At 40.2% G+C, this 22,017-nt stretch overlaps 1 protein-coding gene across 7 annotated transcripts in view; it reads left to right on the top strand.

The window, feature by feature from the left end:
• The window catches only part of dhx57 (DEAH (Asp-Glu-Ala-Asp/His) box polypeptide 57), a 118,437-nt gene that overhangs the window by 20,221 nt on the left and 76,199 nt on the right, over positions 1-22,017 (top strand). For all 7 annotated transcript variants that reach the window (XM_048536123.2, XM_048536125.2, XM_048536124.2 and 4 more), the window contains exons 4-8: positions 1,204-1,404; positions 7,784-8,577; positions 10,621-10,805; positions 15,520-15,641; positions 19,024-19,219. In XM_048536123.2, coding sequence (XP_048392080.2) covers positions 1,204-1,404; positions 7,784-8,577; positions 10,621-10,805; positions 15,520-15,641; positions 19,024-19,219 — 1,498 coding nt within the window. The remainder of the gene's footprint in view (positions 1-1,203; positions 1,405-7,783; positions 8,578-10,620; positions 10,806-15,519; positions 15,642-19,023; positions 19,220-22,017) is intronic.

Here is a 22,017-nt window from a genome sequence, read left to right as displayed (position 1 = left end):
ACCAACTTTAGGTACATTTAAGCCATCATTGGATAAGCATATGGACGTACATGGAATAGTGTAGGTTAAATGGGCTTGAGATCAGTATGACAGGTCGGCACAACATCGAGGGCCGAAGGGCCTGTACTGTGCTGTTAATGTTCTATGTCCTATGCTGCTTGATGCCGCACTCAGTCAAATACAGCCTTGTCATCAAGCACAGTTGCCCTCACTTCCTGTCTGGAGCTCTGTGCTTGGTCCCAGGTTGTAATAGGTTAGGAGCTGACTGACCATGGCAAAACCCAAACTAAGTATCAGTGAGCAGGCCATTGTTGAGTAAATGCTGCTTGATAGCTCTGACAATGATACCACTTTACTGATGATTCTGATTAGATTGATTGGGTGAAAATCAGCCTTGTTGGATTTTTCAGGTATTTTCTAGACGTAGCATACGGGGTTGGAATTCGACTGGAACTGCTTGGTTAGGGGCTGCAGTTAGTTATGAAGGACATGTCTTCAGAACTGTTCCTGGAATTTTGTCATGGCTTGTAGCCTGATATACAGTAGTAATCAGCAGGAGTTTCTTTGCCTGACCTGATGACAACGAGACTTAATGTGTCTGGAGTCCATGTTGGGGACTCCCAGAGCAACTTCACCTGGACTGATACCACTTAGCTGCCACCTCTGGTGAAGGAGGTGATTGGAACATTGTCTGTGAGGTATGATTTGGTCAGTATGACTATATCAGGCATTTAGTTGACTGGTCTGTGGGTTATCTCTCCCAATTTTGTCACAAACCCCTAGATGTTCTAAAGGAGAAATTTGCAGGATCGACAGGCCTGTGTGCGCCATTGATTGTTTCCACCACCTTCGCTGATGACAGTTGCTCTTAGTTAAATACAACTCAGTGGCTCGCCAAGCCATTTCAAAGGGAATTTAAGAATCAACATCTCTGTGACTCTGAAGTCGCACAAGAATGGAAAATCTGTCATTCTTAAAGGGCATTAGTTAACAATATGGGTTCTTATGGCATCTTTTTATGTGCTAGGTACAACTTCCAATGGCAGCGAATTTGGCCCTGATTGCTATTAGCTTCAGTTTTGTGAGGCCTCCTTGATGTCACATGCTGGGTGGTGCTTTGTGTTTGATTGCACTTAGCTTAACTTTTTTTTTGTTCTCTTGACATTTGTTTCCTATTTTACTTTTTCTCCTCTATCCTATTAGAAGTGATAATTCCGAAGAGGAATGTGATCCCAAGGAAGAGTATGACGAACTGGATTACAGAAATGAAGATCAGTACTGGTCCACGAAGGAAGAGGGTTTGGCAGTTGCTGAAAGTGTTCCCTTGGTGCGCTATCCTGTCAAACAACAAGCCAGTTTTGAGCAATCTGAGATCTCTCCTTTTGCTGTTCGGAAGCTGACAAGGTTTGTTGGTTTAGATTTTTGTCAAACCCATGTTCAAATGTAACGGTCAGTTGCATTTTAAAGCTTGAGATCATTGATGTGAACGTGGAAACCATTGCCGCTTGAAGATGTTGAACAAACACCATAGATGCATTTAAGAGGAAACATCTGAGAAGCTTAGGTGTATGATGGGGAAACAAATAGGAAATATTAATCAAGTAGAATGAAGAAATTAGTGAGAAGAGATTTATGTGGAACATAAACATAGACATTCCATGTAAGAGATTAGTACCTCAGTGATTTTGCTTACAATGCTTTTGAGGGATGTATTTGGAACAAAGATATTTTGCTAATATTTCAGTCCCTAATGTAATCTTTATGAAGTTTATCTTGCTTAGCAATTCTTCTGATTGAGAAGAATTAGGGGAAAATGCAACACAGTAAGAAATACAGCTGTAAAAGTACACTATCTTCCCAAGTTGGATTAAGCCTTTGCGTTCAGACTGTGAAATCTTACCAAAATAGTTTGGTTACCTTTAGCTGGAATGAGACTGGGAGGTACACGTAAGACTGGGTTTATAAACTTCAGTGGGTTCAGCTTAACCAGTGCGCGCAATGGGTAATGCCCTTTAGTAGAAACATTGAACAGTGCAGCATAAAAGGAGGCCATTTGGCTCACGATGTCTCTGTTGACTATTTAAAACAGCTTTTCCGTTTGTTCTGATCTTCAGCCCAAAATTAGATAGTACATTCAAGCTGGGGTGTAATCAATGAGTTGAAATGGTTTTGAATAACCTCCTTGCTTGTGTGTTGTAGACCTCTGTTTATAAGGTTAAGAATATGCATGCTTTTTTAAATACGTATTTTTCAATTTATCCTACCAGCTCCAGTTCTTTCTGTCCCTGATCCGCATTTAAAATTGTGTACCGTATAGCTATTCTTTCTACCAAAAGATACATTTTGTTTGGTCATTTCACCAGGTTGTTTATGTCCTCTTCAGTTTGCATCACTCTGTATAGATAGATAGAACATAACAGCACAGTACAGGCCCTTCGGCCTTGAGTCTAGCCCTACATTGTCTTCAAACTGGCAGTTAAGGGGCTCATTGGTGAGCAGACTTATACTTTGCAGTTACTCGAAGACAGCTGAAGCTGAACATAACTCCCTGAAACCATCTCCAGTTTCTTTGGACATAGTCGCATCATTGACCATCAGACCATTATTTCCCAGACCTTTCTCTGGAGGTCATAATCCACCGTGGTCTCCAACCTTATAGTATCCCAATCCGACACAACCTGATCCCATCTCCTTCCCTGTGCTCATAAAATAGACATCCTGGGGCTTCCATCATTTCATGCTATTTTTGTCTCATAAAACTTATTTCTAACTGTCTGCATTCTATTTTGTTCCTCTTTGTCCAATTTCTTCCAATCTATGTATATGACTCTTCTGCTACTTGCTGCCACTTCAAGCACTTCGAGTTTCTTGACTACTTGTTTCTTCATCATGATGTCCAGTCGCTCCACTTCAGTTTCCCACCAGAAATGCCTGCAGGTTATTTCTACTCCTTTTGAATGAAGGCAGAAGTGGCCCTGTCTTGTATTGACTATCTTCTCCTTGAACTTCACTCACTTTTTCCAAATAGAAGCTTGTGGTATGGGAAGCTGGATAAGTCCTAGCTATGTTTGCCTTTAAATGGAATATGTTTTGTCCCAGTCCTACAGGGACCACTTCACTCAGTAGCATCAATGATGCATTGAACATTGTGTAGGACAGCTTCCTGCTGTTACTTCAAACAGGAAATTTTCATTAACTTTGTTTTTCATTTCTAAGCCCTCAATACTGTTCCAGTAAACTTCAATGCAAGCTTAAGGAACAGCACCTCTTCCTTTTACTTGTGGATTTTACAACTTTTTCACTTGAACATTGAATTCACTTAATTAAATGCAACAGTGCACATCATGACTGGAACCCCCACTCAACACCCCTCCATTGGTTCCCTGTTCTCGCAAATATCATTTTGCCAACACGTGTCTATTGACAAAAGTCCACAAGCATAATTGAAGTCATCTGTGCTGTGCTTCATTTACCTCTGCATAATGACATGTTCAAGCCACCCACTGCTCACCTTCCATCTCAGTGCCCATGCTCCCAGTTCTCAATGCTCCGAGAAGAGTTTGCCAACAGATACCCGTGGATCTATGAATGGAAATGTGGGAAGTCAATAACCAGTTTGTCGTGATGAAGTATATGTCAGGTGGCAGTCTTTGAATGACCCATGACACAAGTGGCCCTTGCTAAACAGCTTCAGGACAAACCATGGCACCTGTGCAACCAACATCCACCATTGTGATCCCAGGGTGATCCCAGCACAAACATTTACGCACTTATTGGGAGGTACAAACAGTACTGCATGTTACCAAGAAATGGTTCTGTAATAGACTGGCAGTGGACTAATGATCCCAAATTCAGATAATGAGGAAGCCATCATTTTGGCTCAGGGGGTTTGCAATCGCTACATAAAATTAATTGAATCCAGCAGCTTTAAATAATAACTACTATCGTTTATCAGATACCAGCTCAAGGTAGTTGGTCTATAATTACCTTTCTCACCTCTCCTAAGCCCGTGTTTTCTGTCTTTAAGTTGTCCAATTACCATCCACTTTGAAAACTTCATTTTTCATTCCCTTTGTCATTTAATCCATCCTGCCTTCCATCCTTTCAAAAAAACCTTTCCCTTTTATTTGTTCTTAACCTTATCTCCAGCTTTTTAAACCTGGTTCTGTTCTTGCTTACAAGCTATTAAATCTCTAACTTTCTTGTGTTCTGATGAAAGGTTATTGACCTGAAAGGTTAACTCTTTCCAACCCTACAGCTGTTGTTTGACCTACTAAGTATTACCAGCGTTTGCTGTATTATTTCTGTTCTTCAGAATGAGGTATTTTAATTTTACTTCATTTCTTCTTGAAATTTATTACTATCCTCCTCACTGTTTTTACTAGATTTGAGTTTCATGTCATCTGCTTTCCATACTATTAAATGCGTATTGAAAAGAGCAGTCGTCCTAATACCAAAAGACTGTATTTCAGTAAGTCTGAAAAATGTTCATTCATCACCAGTCTCTACTTTCTGACCCTTAGCCAATTTTGTGTCTGTGCTGAAACTGACCCTTTAATTAATTAATTAATCAGTTAAGTTCAACAGCTTTTGCTTGAATAAGACATTTAAGTGGTAAAGCAAATTCACTAGTCTGAATGGCTTACTCATGCTCCTATTTCTACAATCATCTTATGACATCCATGCTAACTCCTTTTTATTAGATCAAGTTTATTCACACACATTGATTTCATCCCATACTATTGTCTGTCAAAACTGACTGGCATCCAGATGTGGGTTAACCATTTCCTGTTTTTAGAATGTATGATATTTGCAGTCCTCTGCCCTTCACACCCATATCTGAGGAGAAATGAAAGAGAGTTCAGGGTTTTTGACAAACATTGCTCAATTTCATTTTGCTTGTATTCCTAGAGGACATGCGTGGTCATTAAAATCAGCTGGTGTGAAAAGTAACTCATACAAAACTGGTTATAAATAAATGATAGGAATCCCTCCCAACTGCCTCTGCTTTAAGACTTCTCAACGTCAGTTGTTAATTTTATTTCATATTTTAGTTTACTTTGTGCCATTAGATGTAGTGTGCTGCTTTGCATCTTACAGACAACATGGATTTTGCAAGACTGTATGATACAACTAAAATTTGTGCTTTTGGTATATAGGGACACTAATAGATTATTCTCCTGAAACCTCTGTTGTTTCTTTAATAACAGAGAACAGTTCTCTTCATAATCTGTCTCCCTTCCCTTCACTGTTTTATGTCCCATCATTACCGATTTAGAATTGTTCGTTCAACTTGAACAAAGTAACTGCTTTAATCAGACATCTCAGTCCAAACCTATACTTTTATCTAATTCTTATTGATAAATTATCCTGTTTTGCTCTTTCCTTTCCTCCTAAAGGTGTTGTACTATATTGATCAGTCCACTAAGTAATGTTTCGAGATGGAGGCCAATTCATAGACATTGCCTTCTGTATTGTTTGACCAAAGTCTCAAAATGCTGTCCACTGTACTCGACTTTAGAATGCATCCCATTTTATTTTTAAATGGGGAGTACAATAAGTAATGCATGCACTGATATGGGGTAAGTCTTTAACTCTCTCATTCAAAATCCACTTATTTACATAGCGATAAAACTGAATTCTATATGCTTTGCTTTTTGTATGAGGTAGAAATGGTGTCTCAGCCATTGAAAATGATGAGTGTGTGAGCCTATCAACAACACTTATCCCGCACCTTTCTTGCTATTTTCTAATCTTACTGCTTATTGCCAGGTGTATGTATCAGGAATGTGTTTTTATAAATGGTAAAAGTTTTGAACCTGCTAAAGGTTTGTAGAAGCTGCAAATAGTTCTAGCTTATTTATAGTAAAAACAGAAAAGGCCGTAAATATTCAGCAGGTTATGTAGCATCTCTGGAGGGTAAATAATCGGAGTTTGTGGACCAGATTTTTTTTCTGGAAATGGGAACTCAATGTCTGGATTATATCCTTATTCCAAACCCACACTTCATCAGAAATAGACTCTGATGCAATTCTTATCTTTTTATATTATATCTCAGAAGTGTTATCTCACACAACTTACCCATGGTACTTTTCAGCTGTTATCCACCACCATCCACCTGTGTTTCCAAATAATCAAATTGTACGCAATGTCCAGCAAGGGCAATGATTTGATGTAAATTTTAAAGAAAAGGCCAATTGATAGTCCAACGATGTACAGATTGGGTGCATTGGCCATCCTACAACTGTCCATATTGTCCAAGGATGCGCAGGTTAGGTGAATTAGGTATGGTAAGTTTGGGGTTACGAGATACGGTTTGGCCAGGTCTGGGTGTGATGTTCTTTATAGGGCCGGTGCAGACTTGAGGGGCTGAATGGCCACCTCTTGCATGTTAGGGGTTCTGTGATTCTACAATAGCCATGTGGTGAGCTGATGATCCAGTTAAGGATGGCGAATGCACATGATGCTGGAGAATAGGAAAGGAAGGCAGACATATTCTCAGCACTTGCAAGTATCTTAGAAATAAAGATATCCACAACTGGCAGACATTGTAGAGAATGAATGCTGTTTCTCTCTTTACAGATGCAAAGGAGACGAAGTCTTCCATTTATTGCATGCTTTTCAGAATTATTTGACAGGTCATAGTACTTTACAGCCAAGAAAGTAGTTTTGAAGTGTAATCATTGTTGAAATAGGACCATAGAAAGCTTACAGCACATATAAAGGCCATTCAGCCTATCACTTCTGTGCCAGCTGAATAAACCAGCTGCCCATTTTAATCCTTATTTCAGATGAATATCCAGATTCCCTTTAAATAGTTGATGATTTCTGCATTAACGGCACAAACTGGGCAGGGGATTCCAGACCCTCTGGGTGGAAAAGGTTTTCCTTATTTTTCCTCTATTCCTTTCATCATTTACCTTAAACCTCTGCCTCCTGTGAATTGCTGTTTCTGCTGATCGCCTGTGCCTATCAGCCTGTGTCTATCAAGGTCCTGCATTATTCTGTATACCCTAATTAACTCGTCTCTCAGCCTTCCCTGCACTAATGAAAGCACCTTAGCCGCTAATCTTTCTTCATAGCTGTAAATGTCTAGCACTGGCAATGTTCATGTAAACATACTCTTGTACAATTATATCCTTCCTGCAATGTGATTGCCTACATTGTAAATTCGAGCAATGTGATGGCCACTTGCACTCTCAAAAGCTCTCACAAAGAGCAATGTGCTCATCTGGTGTGATTTTATGACGGATTAAATAGTGAACAGGTCACCTGGGAAAACTCCCCCCGAACTTAATTGACGGTACACCATGGAGATGCACCCACTCAAGAAGGCAGACGAGGCCTTGGTTTAATGTCTCACCTGAAAAGTGCAATATTCCATCCGGGTCATCAGCTTTGATGTTTGTACAAACACTGGTTGAACGAAGAATTTTGTGACTTGGAGGTGAGAGCATTGTCAGTTGAGCCATAATTGACATGCTGGCTGACCTGCAGTGTGTTTACTGTTTTGGTTCAGATTTTGAGCATCTTGAGTTTTTTTTTGTATTTATATTTGGGTTATTTAGCAGCAAAGTTTTTAAGAGCTGTTCAAATAAATAGCTTTAGCTGAAATTCCCTGAGTGTTTATCATGACAGCATACTGTTTTTCTAATTGCACTGAAAATGATGACTATTGCAAGAGTTTTTGGTAATATATTGTGTTACAGAAACATTTTATGTTGCACTGAATATACTCAGTAAAATATGAACGATAAAAATAACATGCTTATTTTTAATTTAGGTATGGTTTTCATGCAGACCATTGCAAGTCAGCACTCAAGATGTTTGATGGAGATGCAGGAACATCTTTGGAATATCTATTGCAATTGTGCTTTAGGGAAAAGTTCAAAGATAGAATCAAGGCCTCTCCCAGATCTGGTAATATTGGCTTGGAGGATTGTGTGGAGAGGAGGCAAGAAGAAGCTCTCGTTCTTAGCTCCATTTTTGAGAGCAAATTCTCTGAACGTATTCAAAACCGGGTCTGGACTATTGAATTGGCACTTGCGTTCCTGACACAGGGACTTAATAAATTTCAAAAGTGTGAGACCGAAGACGTGACAGTAAGGACTCTGAATGACGTTTGTCAGTATTATCTCAAAGGCGGTTGCCGTTTTGGGTCAAGATGTAAGTTCAGACATGACCTTCCTTCAAAGGGAGAAAAGAAGGAGGATAAACATTTGCGTTGTGACAGCAATGCTCTTTTGTACACGCTTGAGATCCGATTTCCGCCGAATAATAAATATCCATACGAGGCCCCACTTTTAGCTTTCTCTACTACTAATGACTTCCTGCCTCAAGCTTGCCGTTTGCTTATAACTGAACATCTCTATGGAGAGGCCTTGTTAGCTGCAAAAACTCATGAACCAGTGGTTCACACTTTAATCATGTGTTTGGAAAATGAAGTGAAAATGAATGAACTGCTTCTTGAAACGTCCCATAAATACAGTGTGCCTCCTGTTCCGCTCGCTCTGTCGATTGAACAAACTAATGGTGAACAAACACCTCGCAAATATCCTCTTGATCAGCACCTGGCAGGTACTGTTGGGACCTGTGGTCTGAGATATTTTGTGGGACCCATTTCACCCTGAAAAGTTTTATTGCAGACTGGGTAAAGCACAAGCTATGACTTGTTGGTTAAGGAGTAACTCCTTGGGTACTGAAGAAATTAATTTGCTAAATAGTATATTTCCTACAGTGAAAGTTGAAACATTATTTTAAACACGAGACAAAATTCCAGGGTGCTGAGATTTTCAGACTTGGGAACAGTACAGCAGGCAAGTCTTGTACCTAAATTCACTCTTGGAGGGTGAGGAGATGCTGAGTCAATTTGTTTATATTTGCTTTAGTTTCACAATTGAACAGTTTTTTTTTGTTTGTGTCTCCAAGAGATTTTTCCTGTGGGTGAATTTTTTTTTTTTACTTTATCGTTCTCATTAAATCATTTTGGTGATTCACTTACGTAGTTATAATATCTTCTGTATTTATATCTAGTGTATTTGGAATTGCACAAAAGCAGAATTCATCACAATCTTCATTAATGTGTTGACCCTCCAATAAGATTAAAGCCACAATACATTGGAAAGCATTAATTTTTTTGACATCATATTTAATTTGACGCAAGACAACAGGCACAAGTTAGCAAGATTAGTTTTATTTTCTTAAAATAACTGATGCATACTTCTAAATTAAAAGCCCTAAACACACCACCTGTAGACTGGTGACATTGCGGCTAATCACTTCCATCAGACTGGAATATTTTAACCAGGCAGTTACTATTCATTTCATTTCTCAATCTCAAATTTAAATTTACAATTGATATAATGTTCAGTACAGTAACATCCTCCTGTGTGGCATTAAGGATGGATGATAAATGCCACCATAAGCATCCTTTGAATAAATTTTAAATAAAACTCCATATAAAAGGTAAAGTCACCATAGTCCTATTGGATGACAGGGCTGCACTCTCATTAGAGAGAAATGACCTTGTGGTGGTTTAACCAAAGGGTGACCAAGTCTCACCCAAGGGGAAAAATTGTGAAGTGAAGTCCTTCAAGGTAACTTTACTTGGTACAGGAATTGAACATATACTGTTGGCATCACTCTGCATCTCAAACTGTCCATCTGGCCAACTAAGCTAAACAATGCCCCTTTTCCCCATATAGTTGATGGAAAAAAAGCAGCCTGAAACTGGAAATTCCCTGTTTGTTTTCGAATGTTTCATTACCTCAGTGAGTTGAAGTTTTCCTGGATCGTAGTTAATACTGTATTTCCTCCTTCCTGCCACCCCAGTCCGGCCGTAACCAATCCCACACCCCCATCCAGCTGACTAGTTTGCTCATTTTTTTATTTTACTCACTCTGATAGTCAGTTGCTCACTGTGACTCCAATCACAGGCAGTTTCTTTTCCTACATTTGTTGCTAATAGGTTCAGCACATGAGAAAATCTGTGGTTCGAGGATCAGCTTGTTACCAATTCTGTCTATTCTACTGACAGATGACTCTTCTGTAATTGGTTGTTCCCATACTTGAATTTTCCCAAGTGATTTCAATGGATGAATTTACCCACAACCCATTTATTTTGAGAAACGATGCCTTTCCTAGCCTGAGTATGTCCCAAAATCCTTCATAACCAATGAAGCATTGTTCCTACGAGCAATGTACAAATCATGGCAGCTAACCTGCAAATATAAAGTTTCCACAAATACCAATTAAATTATTGACTAAATTTTTGCTCTTGTGATAATGGTTGAGGGCTAAGTATTGGTAGTGACAGCTATAAGATCTTCCCTGGCTCCTTTGAATAAAGTAATAGAATCTTCTACACCCACTGATGAAGTGATGATAGCAGTTTATTGTCCCATCTGAAAAGCAGCATCTCCAACTGTGCAGCACACCATCAAGGGTGAAATGGGCATATCAGGTCAAGTTTCTAGTCTAAGCCTTGAACCCAAACCCTTTTGACTTGGAGCCAGGAGTGTGACCTCTGAACCAGAGGTAGCACTTGGCCATGGTATGGTTTTCATTGTAGTTCAGATTTTGCTTTTTTTAACAGACATGTTTGATGTTTTGTAATTGCAGTTAAAGCTTATACTGGAGCAGAATTGGAAGATGATGACTTGCAGGAAGAAGAGCCTGAGGCTGTGGTTATGGAAACAGAGAGTTATGTGTATCTTAAGAAGAAACAGTTGAAGAAGTATAACTGGAAACTGGAGAATGTATATAGGGAAAACCAAAAGCTTTGTAAACAGTTTCAAGCGAAACAGGTAACTTCATCCATGTTCCAGTTTTATTTGACACAGAACACGTGTATGATGATTAATAGTAGTATATTTTGTTCTTTTTCTCATAAGCATTAGGCAATAAATACTGTTTTTTATTCTTTTGCTAAAAAAGCTCTTCCTTCAATAAAAGCACAGACTACCAGTTAGATGGAATTTACTCTTGTATAATTTGATCATTTCAATTAATTATTTCACAGCGATGACTGACTACCTTTACAATTCAAAGTTAGTGTCTGATATTGTGGTATGAGAAAATACAGCTAAAGACCCAAAGAAATTGGCTCATGTCACATTCAAGTACCAATTTGCACTTATATAACTACTTTCACATTAAAATATTCGAACATCCCAGGAGAATTTTGACTCCAAATTTGGCGATGACGCCATTAGAATGAGTGACCAGATACTTGGTCAAAGAGTTTTAAGTAACATATTAAAGTTGGGAACATAGAGGCAGAGAGGACTGGGGAGATATTCCAGAGCTTGAGGCCAGCAACTGGTGACTGTTGAGGTGATGGAAATGGGGGTGTGCAAGAAGCCCAAGATCTTTCAGGATTAAATGACTGGAGGAGGCAATAGACATCAGGAAGGATGAAGCTGTGGAAAGATTTGAAAATAAGTGTGTGAATTTTAAAACTGAGACCTTGCTAAATAAGGAATAATGTAGATATGAGAGCACAGGGCTGAATAGCTGAATGGTATGATGTTAGGCAGTAGGTGGTAAAGTTTTGCAGGATTTCAGATTTACAGAAAATATGACTTGGAAGCCAACTGGAGGAGGAATTGTGGCCAGACTTTACAGAGGTCCAATTGAAGGTTTTGGCTACAGATGACAATTTCATTCTTGGAGAAACATGGGCTATAAGGGATTGAAACAGCATGAATTTATGAAAGTTAAATCATGTTTGAATAACTTTATTGAATTTGTTGATGAAGTAGCAGAGACAGTTGATGAAGATTGTGTAATAGATCTAAACACTGATTTTCAAAAGGTATTTGACAAGGTACGTCATTCAGTAAACAGAAGCACGCTGTGTTAAAGAAACAGTGGAAACTTGGGTACGAAGTTACTTGATGGATAGGAGGCAGTGAATTGATTTTTTTTTACTTTCCCCCCTGATTGGCTGTCTCAAGATTTGCTATCAGGGCCAAACTGTTTCTTACATTTGCATGAACATCTTTGACTTTGTATTCAGGGAATAGAATTTCAAAATTTGCGAAAGATGCCAAACTTGCCAAAGTAGTAAATATTGAGCATGATAACAGCAGACTTCCAGAAAACATAACCTGGTGAGATGGTTGAATGTGTGACAGGTGCCATTTAATAGGAAAGAATGTGAAGTGATGCATTTTGGAAACAATGCCTGATGATGCTGTTTTCAAGGGAGTTGTTTTTACATGGAGAAGCAGATTCACAAATATTTGAGGATGGAAAGGGAAAGATGTTAAGGTAATTAAGAATATGCATAAAATTCTTGGCTTTGTAAGTAGTGCATTGAGTAGCTTAGAGTGATTTTTAGAATGGAGTATGAAAATGAGAAAGTCATACTAAATATGTACAAACTTCTTAATTAGGCCTCACCTGGTATCTTCTGTACAATTCTGGACATCCTTGTAAAAGGTGTTGTCCAAGACCCTGAAAGAGTACAGATGCTGTTTATCAGTCTGATATCAGGTTTGAGGTATTTCGTTTATATGGAGAGATTACAGAAACTGGAATTGTCCTCCTTTTAGAGCAGAACAAGTTATTGGATATCTCAGTGAAACTTTCAGAATTGGGGGATTTTGATAGAACTAATGGCAAGAAAGTATTTCCTCTAACAAGTGGGCCATAACCAGAGGTCAAAAGTTTAAAATAATTGCCAAAAAATTACTGGGGGAAGTGATGGAATTTTATTTTTTAACACAAGGGGTTGTTAGAATCCTGAATGCACTGCCCTGAAAGGGCTGTAGGATTAAGTTTTCTAGGATTCAGTCAGAATGCAATTGGGTATGAAGAAAACTAATTTGCAGCAAGATAGGGAAAAAGCTGCACGAAGGACTAAACTGTTTGGCTTTATTCTAAGAGCCCACATATATGATTGGCTGGATGGTCTCATGATGTTCTGTAAGATACCATGAACCACTGTTCTATAAGCTGAGCTGTAGTATTGATGGGTAATATTACATATGTAAAAGAATGAATTGTATGGGATTTGGAAGCACAACTTAATCAGGTAGGGCACCAGCATTGCAAAGGTTCAACTGAAGACAGTAGCTAGGGAGAAGGATGGATTCAGTTGTTAGTGAATCTGACCTGATGAGCCAAAGAGCCTTTTCTGTACTGTATCATTCTATGAATGGAGATTTTTGCAGGCTCCATGGCTTTGGTCTTTCTGGTATGCAATAGGAAGAAATTTCTGCTTATTCAACATTGGTTGAACAAACCAGAGACAGCGGGGTCAAGAATAACACTGGTGTGGTAAAGTTGCGTGTCAACAGTGCATGTGCAGGACCTGATGCTTCATTTTCAAATGTTATTGGCAAGAGGCAGTTTATCAATGGAGAATGAAAAGGGACAAAGGTAGATTTTTTTGGGTAATGCTAGTGCACAAAATACATGAAGATGGGAGAAAATCTGCTCCAAAATATCCCCAAATTCCCTGGAAAATTCAGTCAGTGGGGCAACAAATCAGAAAAGTTGCTCTTGTCAGTTGTATGGAAACAAACATTGAGAATCTTCTCATCCAGTCAAAGACTGGTTCTCTAACGGCTTGCTTTGCTGCTGTTAGGCTCACTAGTACAGGAAAAAAACAGCCTGGGACTTTTTTTCTCTCTGTACCATTCATGGGATGTGGGCTAAGGCAACATTTAGTTTCTGTACTGAAGAGTCAACCACATTATTGTGCGTCTGCAGTCACATATAGGCCAACTCAGGTAATTACAACAGGTTTCCTGTGCTAAAGGACATTAGTGAAGCAGCTATGTCTTTACAATAATCAACAATGGTATTATATGGTCACAGTTGCATACAGCTGCCACATTACCACTACACTACTACCACCCCACACACAGTGAGTTGTTAGATATGTAGTGCTGATTGTTAGAGAGAGGCAATGGGAAACATCTGCCATCAGGGAGGGGTTGAGGGGTCCAGGAACTAGCAGCAGTCTTTTCAGAGCCAGGATCAGCCTGCTGAGGCTGGATGAGGGAGTTGTCTCATTTATGAGGTTGATATCTGCCTGCTTGGTCTGAGAGGGCAGGGGAGGGAGGAGGCAGGGAGGCAGCAAGGATTGTGGGATAATTAGGGTGGAGGGCGAGGAAAAGGTTTGGGAGAGATGGGGAGGCCACCAGGAGGTGGTAGAAACAGGCAAGTTTCAAGAGTGCTATGGAGAGTAGAGAGGCGAGTAAGCTGCACTGTGGAGAAGAAGTGGGGGATGGTGACTGCCAAGGATGTTGATGAGGAAGGGAAAGGCTGTGGGGAGAGCAAACTGTGGTTGCTGTAAGGTGAGGGGGAGAAGATAGGAAAGTTGCAAGTGTTGGCAGAGATGGGGATAAAAACGGGAGTGGGAAGGACGGAGGCTGCAAAGAAGAGAGCACAGTTGACACCAAAGGATCATTGTGCCAACTTGGAATGGGGAAAACTTGAAATCACCTGAGCTAATTAATTACTTGCAAGTGAATGTGGTATGTTGAGCTTAAGACTGCATATGTTCAGGTGCTACATGGGAAGAAATGTAGTGGATGCTCTTGTAATATACAGTATCAATTGTTAAATTTAAATCTTAGTTTTAAAGATTTGAGATGCAGTAAAAAGAGTCGTAAATACTCCGTTAAAACATTCCAGCTTTGTGAATTTGCTATGGAAGTGTACTGGCTGTGACCTTGCCAATGTAGAAGGTGTGTTTAGGCTTTATGTATATTCTTGTTATTTTGAAAGTAATATGTTCTAACTTAGGCCGGCTGTGGTGACCAAGAAATCAATGCTTTCTGTGCATGTTGTGGCGTTAAATTTAGTGGAATGCTGATAAATAACAAGGATATGAATGAATTCTTCCAATTCTGCTTCACAGAGTACCCAAACAGCCTGTTCATCAACAAAAGGTAAAGTTATTGAGTGACTACATCACCTTGTAAAGGAGTTAGTGAGAATGACAAAGTTGCCCCTGGAAAACAAAAAGCAACCCTTGATGAAATCTCAGTAGGAGCACCAGACCAAAGAAGATGATTTATTCTCGGCTTTGTGTGACACCCAATATTAAGATACAGAAGTGGACAAAGAAGCCATTAGAAAAGATTCTCTAGTTATGACTGGATATGCTAGATGAAATATCAGCACATTTTGGAGCAATAGGACCCTATTTAAGATGATCGTTTCAAGTAGTTTAGGTGTCAAGAACAAGGAGATATCATTGTAAGTAGATGTAAATAGAAAATTTAAAATGTAGAGCAAGAGAATCATCTTAGTGGGGAATTGAGAGGCTACGGGATTCACTTTGAGTTACTGATTGAGGCAGAAACTAGGTCATTGTTCAAGATCCAGTTGAAGAAAAGGTGTTGAAAGTTTTTGAGAGTAGGTGGATAAGTGTGATTAGAATTATTTGCTCAATTGGAGAGTAAACACTGATATAAACAAGTTAGGCAAAATGGCATGTTTCCCGTTGAGTTCTATGTATCATCTTTAAGATGTATTCCCTGAAAGATATTACTGTTTTAGTCTTCCAGACAATATCAGATAATGTTGCACGAAAGGAAAAAACTTCCAGCGTTTCGTGAGAGAGACACAATCTTGAATTTACTGAACAAGGCCCAGGTCCTGGTAGTGAGTGGTATGACAGGGTAAGTTTAAGGGAAGGGGAAATGGGAATGTTCCTATGTTGGCGTGCTTAATTACTTTTATGTCTGCATAAATTGCTCAGCATTTTCTGATGGTTCAAGTATGCACATCATAGGAAGAGTAATATTTGTCAATTACCTGTGCCAGAATAAAATTTGGTAGTAATTTGAGCACGTTAAAAAGTGCACATTAAATTGAGCTTCATTGGAGAAACTTGAACACAAATTGCACAGTATGATGAATGTGTTCAACTTGCGTGGGTGGATGTGTTTGCAAAAGCTTTTGGACAAAGCAGACTGATTGTCTGGCCATCCACCACCTTGAATATCCACTACCAGTGTACCTTGGCCACAGACTGCACAATCTTCAGGTTGCACGGGCAGCACAGTGGCTCAGTGGTTAGCGCTGCAGCCTCACGGCACCAGGGACCCAGGTTCGATTCCAGCCTTGGGTGATTGTCTGTGTGGAGTTTGCACATTCTCCCTGTGTCTGCGTGGGTTTCCTCCGGGTGCTCCTGTTTTCCCCCCACAGTCCAAAGATGTGCAGGCTAGGTGGATTGGCCGTGCTAAATTGCGCGTAGTGTTCAGGGGTGTGTGGGTTTTAGGGGAATGGGTCTGGGTGGGATGTTTCAAGGGGCGGTGTTGTTGGGCCGAACGGCCTGTTTCCACATTGTAAGGAATCTAAACTTGCCAAGGCCTCCTAGTTAGCCTGTCTGCAACTCTCAACCTAAATTGACAAGACCAACAGGTGCATTGGAACACCATTATCTCCAAGATCCCATGCAAGTCGCACACCATGTTGACTTGGATCTATATAGCCATTCTGTGGATCAAAATGCTGAATCCCTTGCCTAACAGCACTGGAGCACCTTTACCAGATAGACTAAAGCACATCAAGAAGACTGATCACTACCATCATCTCAGGGACTGACAGTAAATTCTGAGTTTGTTAGTGACATCCATGAACAAATAAATTAATTTTTAAAGCCCTTAATAACAGTTAGTGGTTATGATAATTTTCTGTTCACTTTGTTTCAAGTTTCAGCTTCTGCCACTAATTCTCTTTGCCTGTACTAACTTTTTCTTTGTTAAAGTAATGGGAGTATTTGAAGCTAAGGGGGAGTTTTTTTTATATTTATTCGTGGGGTTTGGGTGTTGCTGGTTGGGCTAGCATTTGTTGCCCATCCCAAGTTACCCTTGAGAATGTGGTGGTGAGCTGTCTGGCCTGAGGACCCTCTCTTCTGGAATATTGAGCTGCCAATTCTGTCGCCCTTCTTAACCATGTTTCAGTGACAGCAATTACATCATAGCCCAACTTGTGCTCTCACCTTTCTTGGTGCCAGGGTCAAGGATGTCACTGAACAGCTGCAGAGCATTCTGATGCGGGAGGGCAATCAGATGGATACTGTAGTACATATTGGTACCAACAGCATTGTTAGAAAAAGGGATGATGTCCTTCTAGCAAAATTTAGCAAGTTAGGAAGTAGATTAAAATTAGGACTCCAAAACTAGCAATTTCTGGTTGTGAGTACAGAAATTGATTAGTCCAGATGAATGCGTGGCTCTCAATGCATTAAAATAAACACTATCCAACCTTGCCAATCTCCCTTGTATCTGATCTGACCTATAATTTCTCTGCCTTCCTTACTCACTTGTTGTCTCTTCTCATTTTGGCTTTGCAGCTCCCCCTGCTGGACATTCTTTCAGGATCGCACCCCACCTGTGAAATGACATGCAGTCAAACAGCATCAGCAAACCTCTCTGTAAGATCCTGGTCACAGTCTGGCTCAGGTGCAACCCATTCACCTCGTCCCATTGCTCCCAAAAGCAGTCTCCATGTCCCAGAAATCTAAAGCCCTCCCTCTTACACCATCTCTGCAGCCACGCATTCATCTGGACTAATCAATTTCTGTACTCACAACCAGAAATTGCTAGTTTTGGAGTCCTAATTTTAATCTACTTCCTAACTTGCTAAATTTTGCTAGAAGGACATCATCCCTTTTTCTAACAATGCTGTTGGTACCAATATGTACTACAGTATCAGAGATAATGGGAACTGCAGATGCTGGAGAATTCCAAGATAATAAAAGGTGAGGCTAGATGAACACAGCAGGCCAAGCAGCATCTCAGGAGCACAAAAGCTGACGTTTCAGGCCTAGACCCTTCATCAGAATACTACAGTATCCATCTGATTGCCCTCCCGCATCAGAATGCTCTGCAGCTGTTCAGTGACATCCTTGACCCTGGCACCAAGAAAGCAACATCCCAGCCTGGAGTCTTTTTTTGCAGCTGCAGAAATACTTGTCACAACTGAAACCCCAGTCACTATAGCCCTGCCTTTATTATTTCTCTCCTCGTGTGCAGCAGACCCACTTGTGCCGTGAAGCTGGTTCACATTGCTTTCTCATGTGCAGTCATCTTCCCCTCTGGTATCCAGAACTGTACATCTGTTAAAAAGGGGGATGAGCACAGGAGACTCCTGTAGTGCATGCCTTCCTGTACTCTGCATGGTGGACATTCCTTTCTGTCTGTTCATTCTTCCCCTGCAGTGTGACCACCTCACTGACCATGCTGTCCACAACATACTCAGCATTGCGAGGCTTCAAAGTGAACTCCCCTGAACCTTCAGCTCTGAAATGAAGTTGGCCAGTAGCTGACACACTTACTGCATATGTGACCACCCGAACAACTAACGCTTCCAAGATTTGATATGTAGCACAGAAAAAGCTTATCGCAGGTGCAAGCTTTGCTGCCATGACTTCCTTTAAGCCCTTTGGTTACATCCCTTTCTTAAAATATTAATTTTGCATATATAAGAATGCTGTACATATATTTCCCTTATGGTAATTTTACTTCCCATACCCCACTTATATTAATTATATTACTTCATTATATTGGCCCTGCCATGCACTTATTCTTGTTGTTTCCAGTTAATCCCTTCTTCAGAAAAAATGTACATTTTAAAATTGCAAACCTATTAACTCACTACTTCCCTGTGAAGCAACTGTTTGATTTGTTCCCCTGACCAGCAAACCCTGAAGCTGCAGCTGTTAAACTAGTAAACCCCTCTCAATTTGTCATGCTGCTGCCTCCCTTTCTCTGCTGAGTTGGAGCTGATGTCCTGGAACTGAAATGACTGACCTTCAGTAACCACAACCATCTTTCTTTATGTAATGACAGATTACCTACTTAGTGTATTAATGAATTGTTCAGAATTCAAAATATGTTTTTATCCTTTTTGTTGGATGGTTAATTTTCCACAAATATGCAGTCTGTTCACCCTTATCCTGTTCAAATATAGAGGAAGCTATTTATTTGCATTACCACAGCCTTGGAAAGTTTGACAGATATGGAAATAAGTCATTTTAATTTCAAATTTCCTCAGGTGTGGAAAGACAACTCAGATTCCTCAATTTATCCTGGATGACTCTCTTAATGGTTCTCCTGCAATGGTTGCCAACATCATATGTACTCAACCTCGAAGAATTTCTGCTATTTCTGTAGCTGAGCGAGTAGCCAAAGAACGAATCGAGAGGCTAGGAGGTAGTGTCGGATATCAGATTAGACTTGAAAGTGTGAAGGTTGGTATATATTTATCAAATAAGTAATAATTTTACGCTCACTTCCCAGGTTTGTTTGGATGTTACAATTTGGGTGAAAAATGTTAGTTTGCTGTTTGTGTGTAGAGAGCAGTTTAAATGTGAAGACATTATTATGTTTTTCTCTGAACAATTAGCTTCGTGAATTATGGTCTTTTTAGATCGGCACAGCTGCTGGCTGGCCAGTGGGAGGTACTGTCCTTCTGACCATTTTGTCATCCATGCAAACTGCAACTTCCTGGAGGTGCTGCCATAATTGCAGAACACTCTCCATGTAACCATTCAAGCGGGAGCGCACAGAAGTCACAGTCCAAAAAAAAAGTGTCTCAATACCAACTGAATTTTAGATTGGGCCTCCCTGATAGAACATAGAACAGTACAGCACAGAACAGGCCCTTCAGCCCACAATGTTGTGCCGACCATTGATCCTCATGTATGCACCCTCAAATTTCTGTGACCATATACATGTCCAGCAGTCTCTTAAATGACCCCAATGACCTTGCTTCCACAACTGCTGCTGGCAACGCATTCCATGCTCTCACAACTCTCTGCGTAAAGAACCTGCCTCTGACATCCCCTCTATACTTTCCACCAACCAGCTTAAAACTATGACCCCTCGTGCTAGCCATTTCTGTCCTGGGAAATAGTCTCTGGCTATCAACTCTATCTATGCCTCTCATTATCTTGTATACCATTATCTTGATGATCTGTTTGATGTTATCTGAAACAAGCCCCATTTCCTTAATTGCTGCCAGGGCCTCTGCTGCCTTGTTGTCAGTCTAATATTGCTGCACACCACTTCAATGAAGCACACCCACATGTCTTCAGACAATCTCCACTAAGTGATTCTGTGCTTTTCTTGGGTATTGTACATTTTGGGAGGTTGGGGATGTTCAGTTCATTGTGATTTCAAAAATGATTCCAAACTTTGTACAACTGCCATTTCTTCTTCTTATTGATTGCTTCAAATTTAGATCATAAGACATAGGAGCAGAATTAGGCTATTTGGCCCCTCGGGTTTGTCCTCCATTTGATCATGGCTGATGTGTTTCTCAACCACATTCTCCTGCCTTCTCCCTGTAAACTTTGATCCCCTTGCTAATCAAGAACTTGCCTGTCTTTAAAAATTACATAAAATGACTTGGCCTCCACAGCTTTCTGTGGCAATGCATTCCACAGATTCACCACCCTCTGGCTGAAGAAATTCCTCCTCACCTCCGTTCTAAAGCATCCTTTTGCTCCAAGGCTATACCCTTGGATCCTGGTCTCTCTTTCAGTGAGAAACATCTTCTCCATGTCCATTCTATCCAGGCCCCTCAGTATTCTGTAAGTTTCAATGAAATCCCTCCAGATTCTTCTAAACTCCATTGAGTGGAGACCAAGAGACCTCAACCACTCATCATATGGCAAGCCCTTCATCCCCCTTCATTCTTGTAAATGACCTCTGGACCCTCTCCAAGGCCAGCACGTCCATCCTTAGATATGGGCTCCAAGTTGTTCACAATATTCCAAGTGCAGTCAGACTGGTGCCTTACGCGATCTCGGCAGTACATTTCTGCTCTTGCATTCCAACTCTCTCAAAGTGTGTAGAAATCTATTACTGGTTTATGTTTTGCCTTGAGTATATGATCATAGAATCCCTACAGTGTGGGAAAAGGCCCTTTGGCCCAACAAGACCACACTGAACCTCAAAGCATCCCACCCAGACCCACCCTGCTATAACACCTACACATCCCTGAACACTACAGGCAATATGAGAGCAGCACTTTAATTTAAGGAAATACTTCGATCTCTAGCTGCTCACTTAGAACTGGGGAGCTGCTAAGTCGTGCTAAATTTTTAGTTTATAGTTGAGGGACCATATTTGAACAGATATATATATATATATATTCTGCATTAAAAGTAAAGCACATTAAAAATGATTTATCTGTGTTTGGATACACTGCGCAGTTAGAGGTTTGAATATTGTGTTTGTCCTAATGACATGCCCATGATTGAAAAATTTTCAAGCCTGTAATTGCGGGTGTGTTAATTAAAGGCTTCCTCTAAACAATTTGATCTCAATACGACTCCTAGGAGCTCTCTGAGATTGATCAGAGGGAGACAGATTCCTCCTCATTCTTCTCCACCTTCAGGATTCAGATCAGTTATTCAAACCAATGTCACAAGACTGGGTCTTTGTAAAATACTTCTGATAAAGCACTCATAATTCATGTCATCAAGAATTATTGCAAACTGTTCTGTTGTTAAACAAATTATGTAGTGCCTGTCAGGTTCTCACAAATAGTACATTGATTATTTGCCTTTCTGTCACGTGAGTTCTGACCTTGTCCACCCCTGTCCAACACCAGGAAGTCCACATCAATCAAGTTGGTGGAACCGATCATTTTTATGCTCCCTCCTCATATTTCCAAAATTATTTTGAATCTGAGACTTAAAATGTAATTATGAATCAACTATTCAATTGAAGTGCATATCCCTCATGCATATTTTAATCATTCATTGAATAACCCCAACATTTTTGCATGCTATCTTAATTATGGCCATTTGATCAGAGTTGAGAAACTATGGAGATCTCTTCTTGAAGGCAAAGTGGATGTCACCGGAAAGATGGACCAAACTAGGGTTGGTCAGATTGAGGCTGTTTCAGAGTTGTGGCAGAGAGGCTGCAGCAAGGTGTGAGGATTGCACAAGACAGGCGAGCATGACATAATGTAACAGGTCTCCTGGCAAGACTCATTACAAGCTGTAACTGCAACATAAATTGATTGACTATTCCC

Source organism: Stegostoma tigrinum, chromosome 9, assembly GCF_030684315.1.
Source record: "Stegostoma tigrinum isolate sSteTig4 chromosome 9, sSteTig4.hap1, whole genome shotgun sequence".
Classification (NCBI taxonomy): domain Eukaryota; kingdom Metazoa; phylum Chordata; class Chondrichthyes; order Orectolobiformes; family Stegostomatidae; genus Stegostoma; species Stegostoma tigrinum.
The sequence above is the reverse complement of the archived record's forward strand: the minus strand, read 5'-3'. Positions and strand labels throughout refer to the sequence as shown.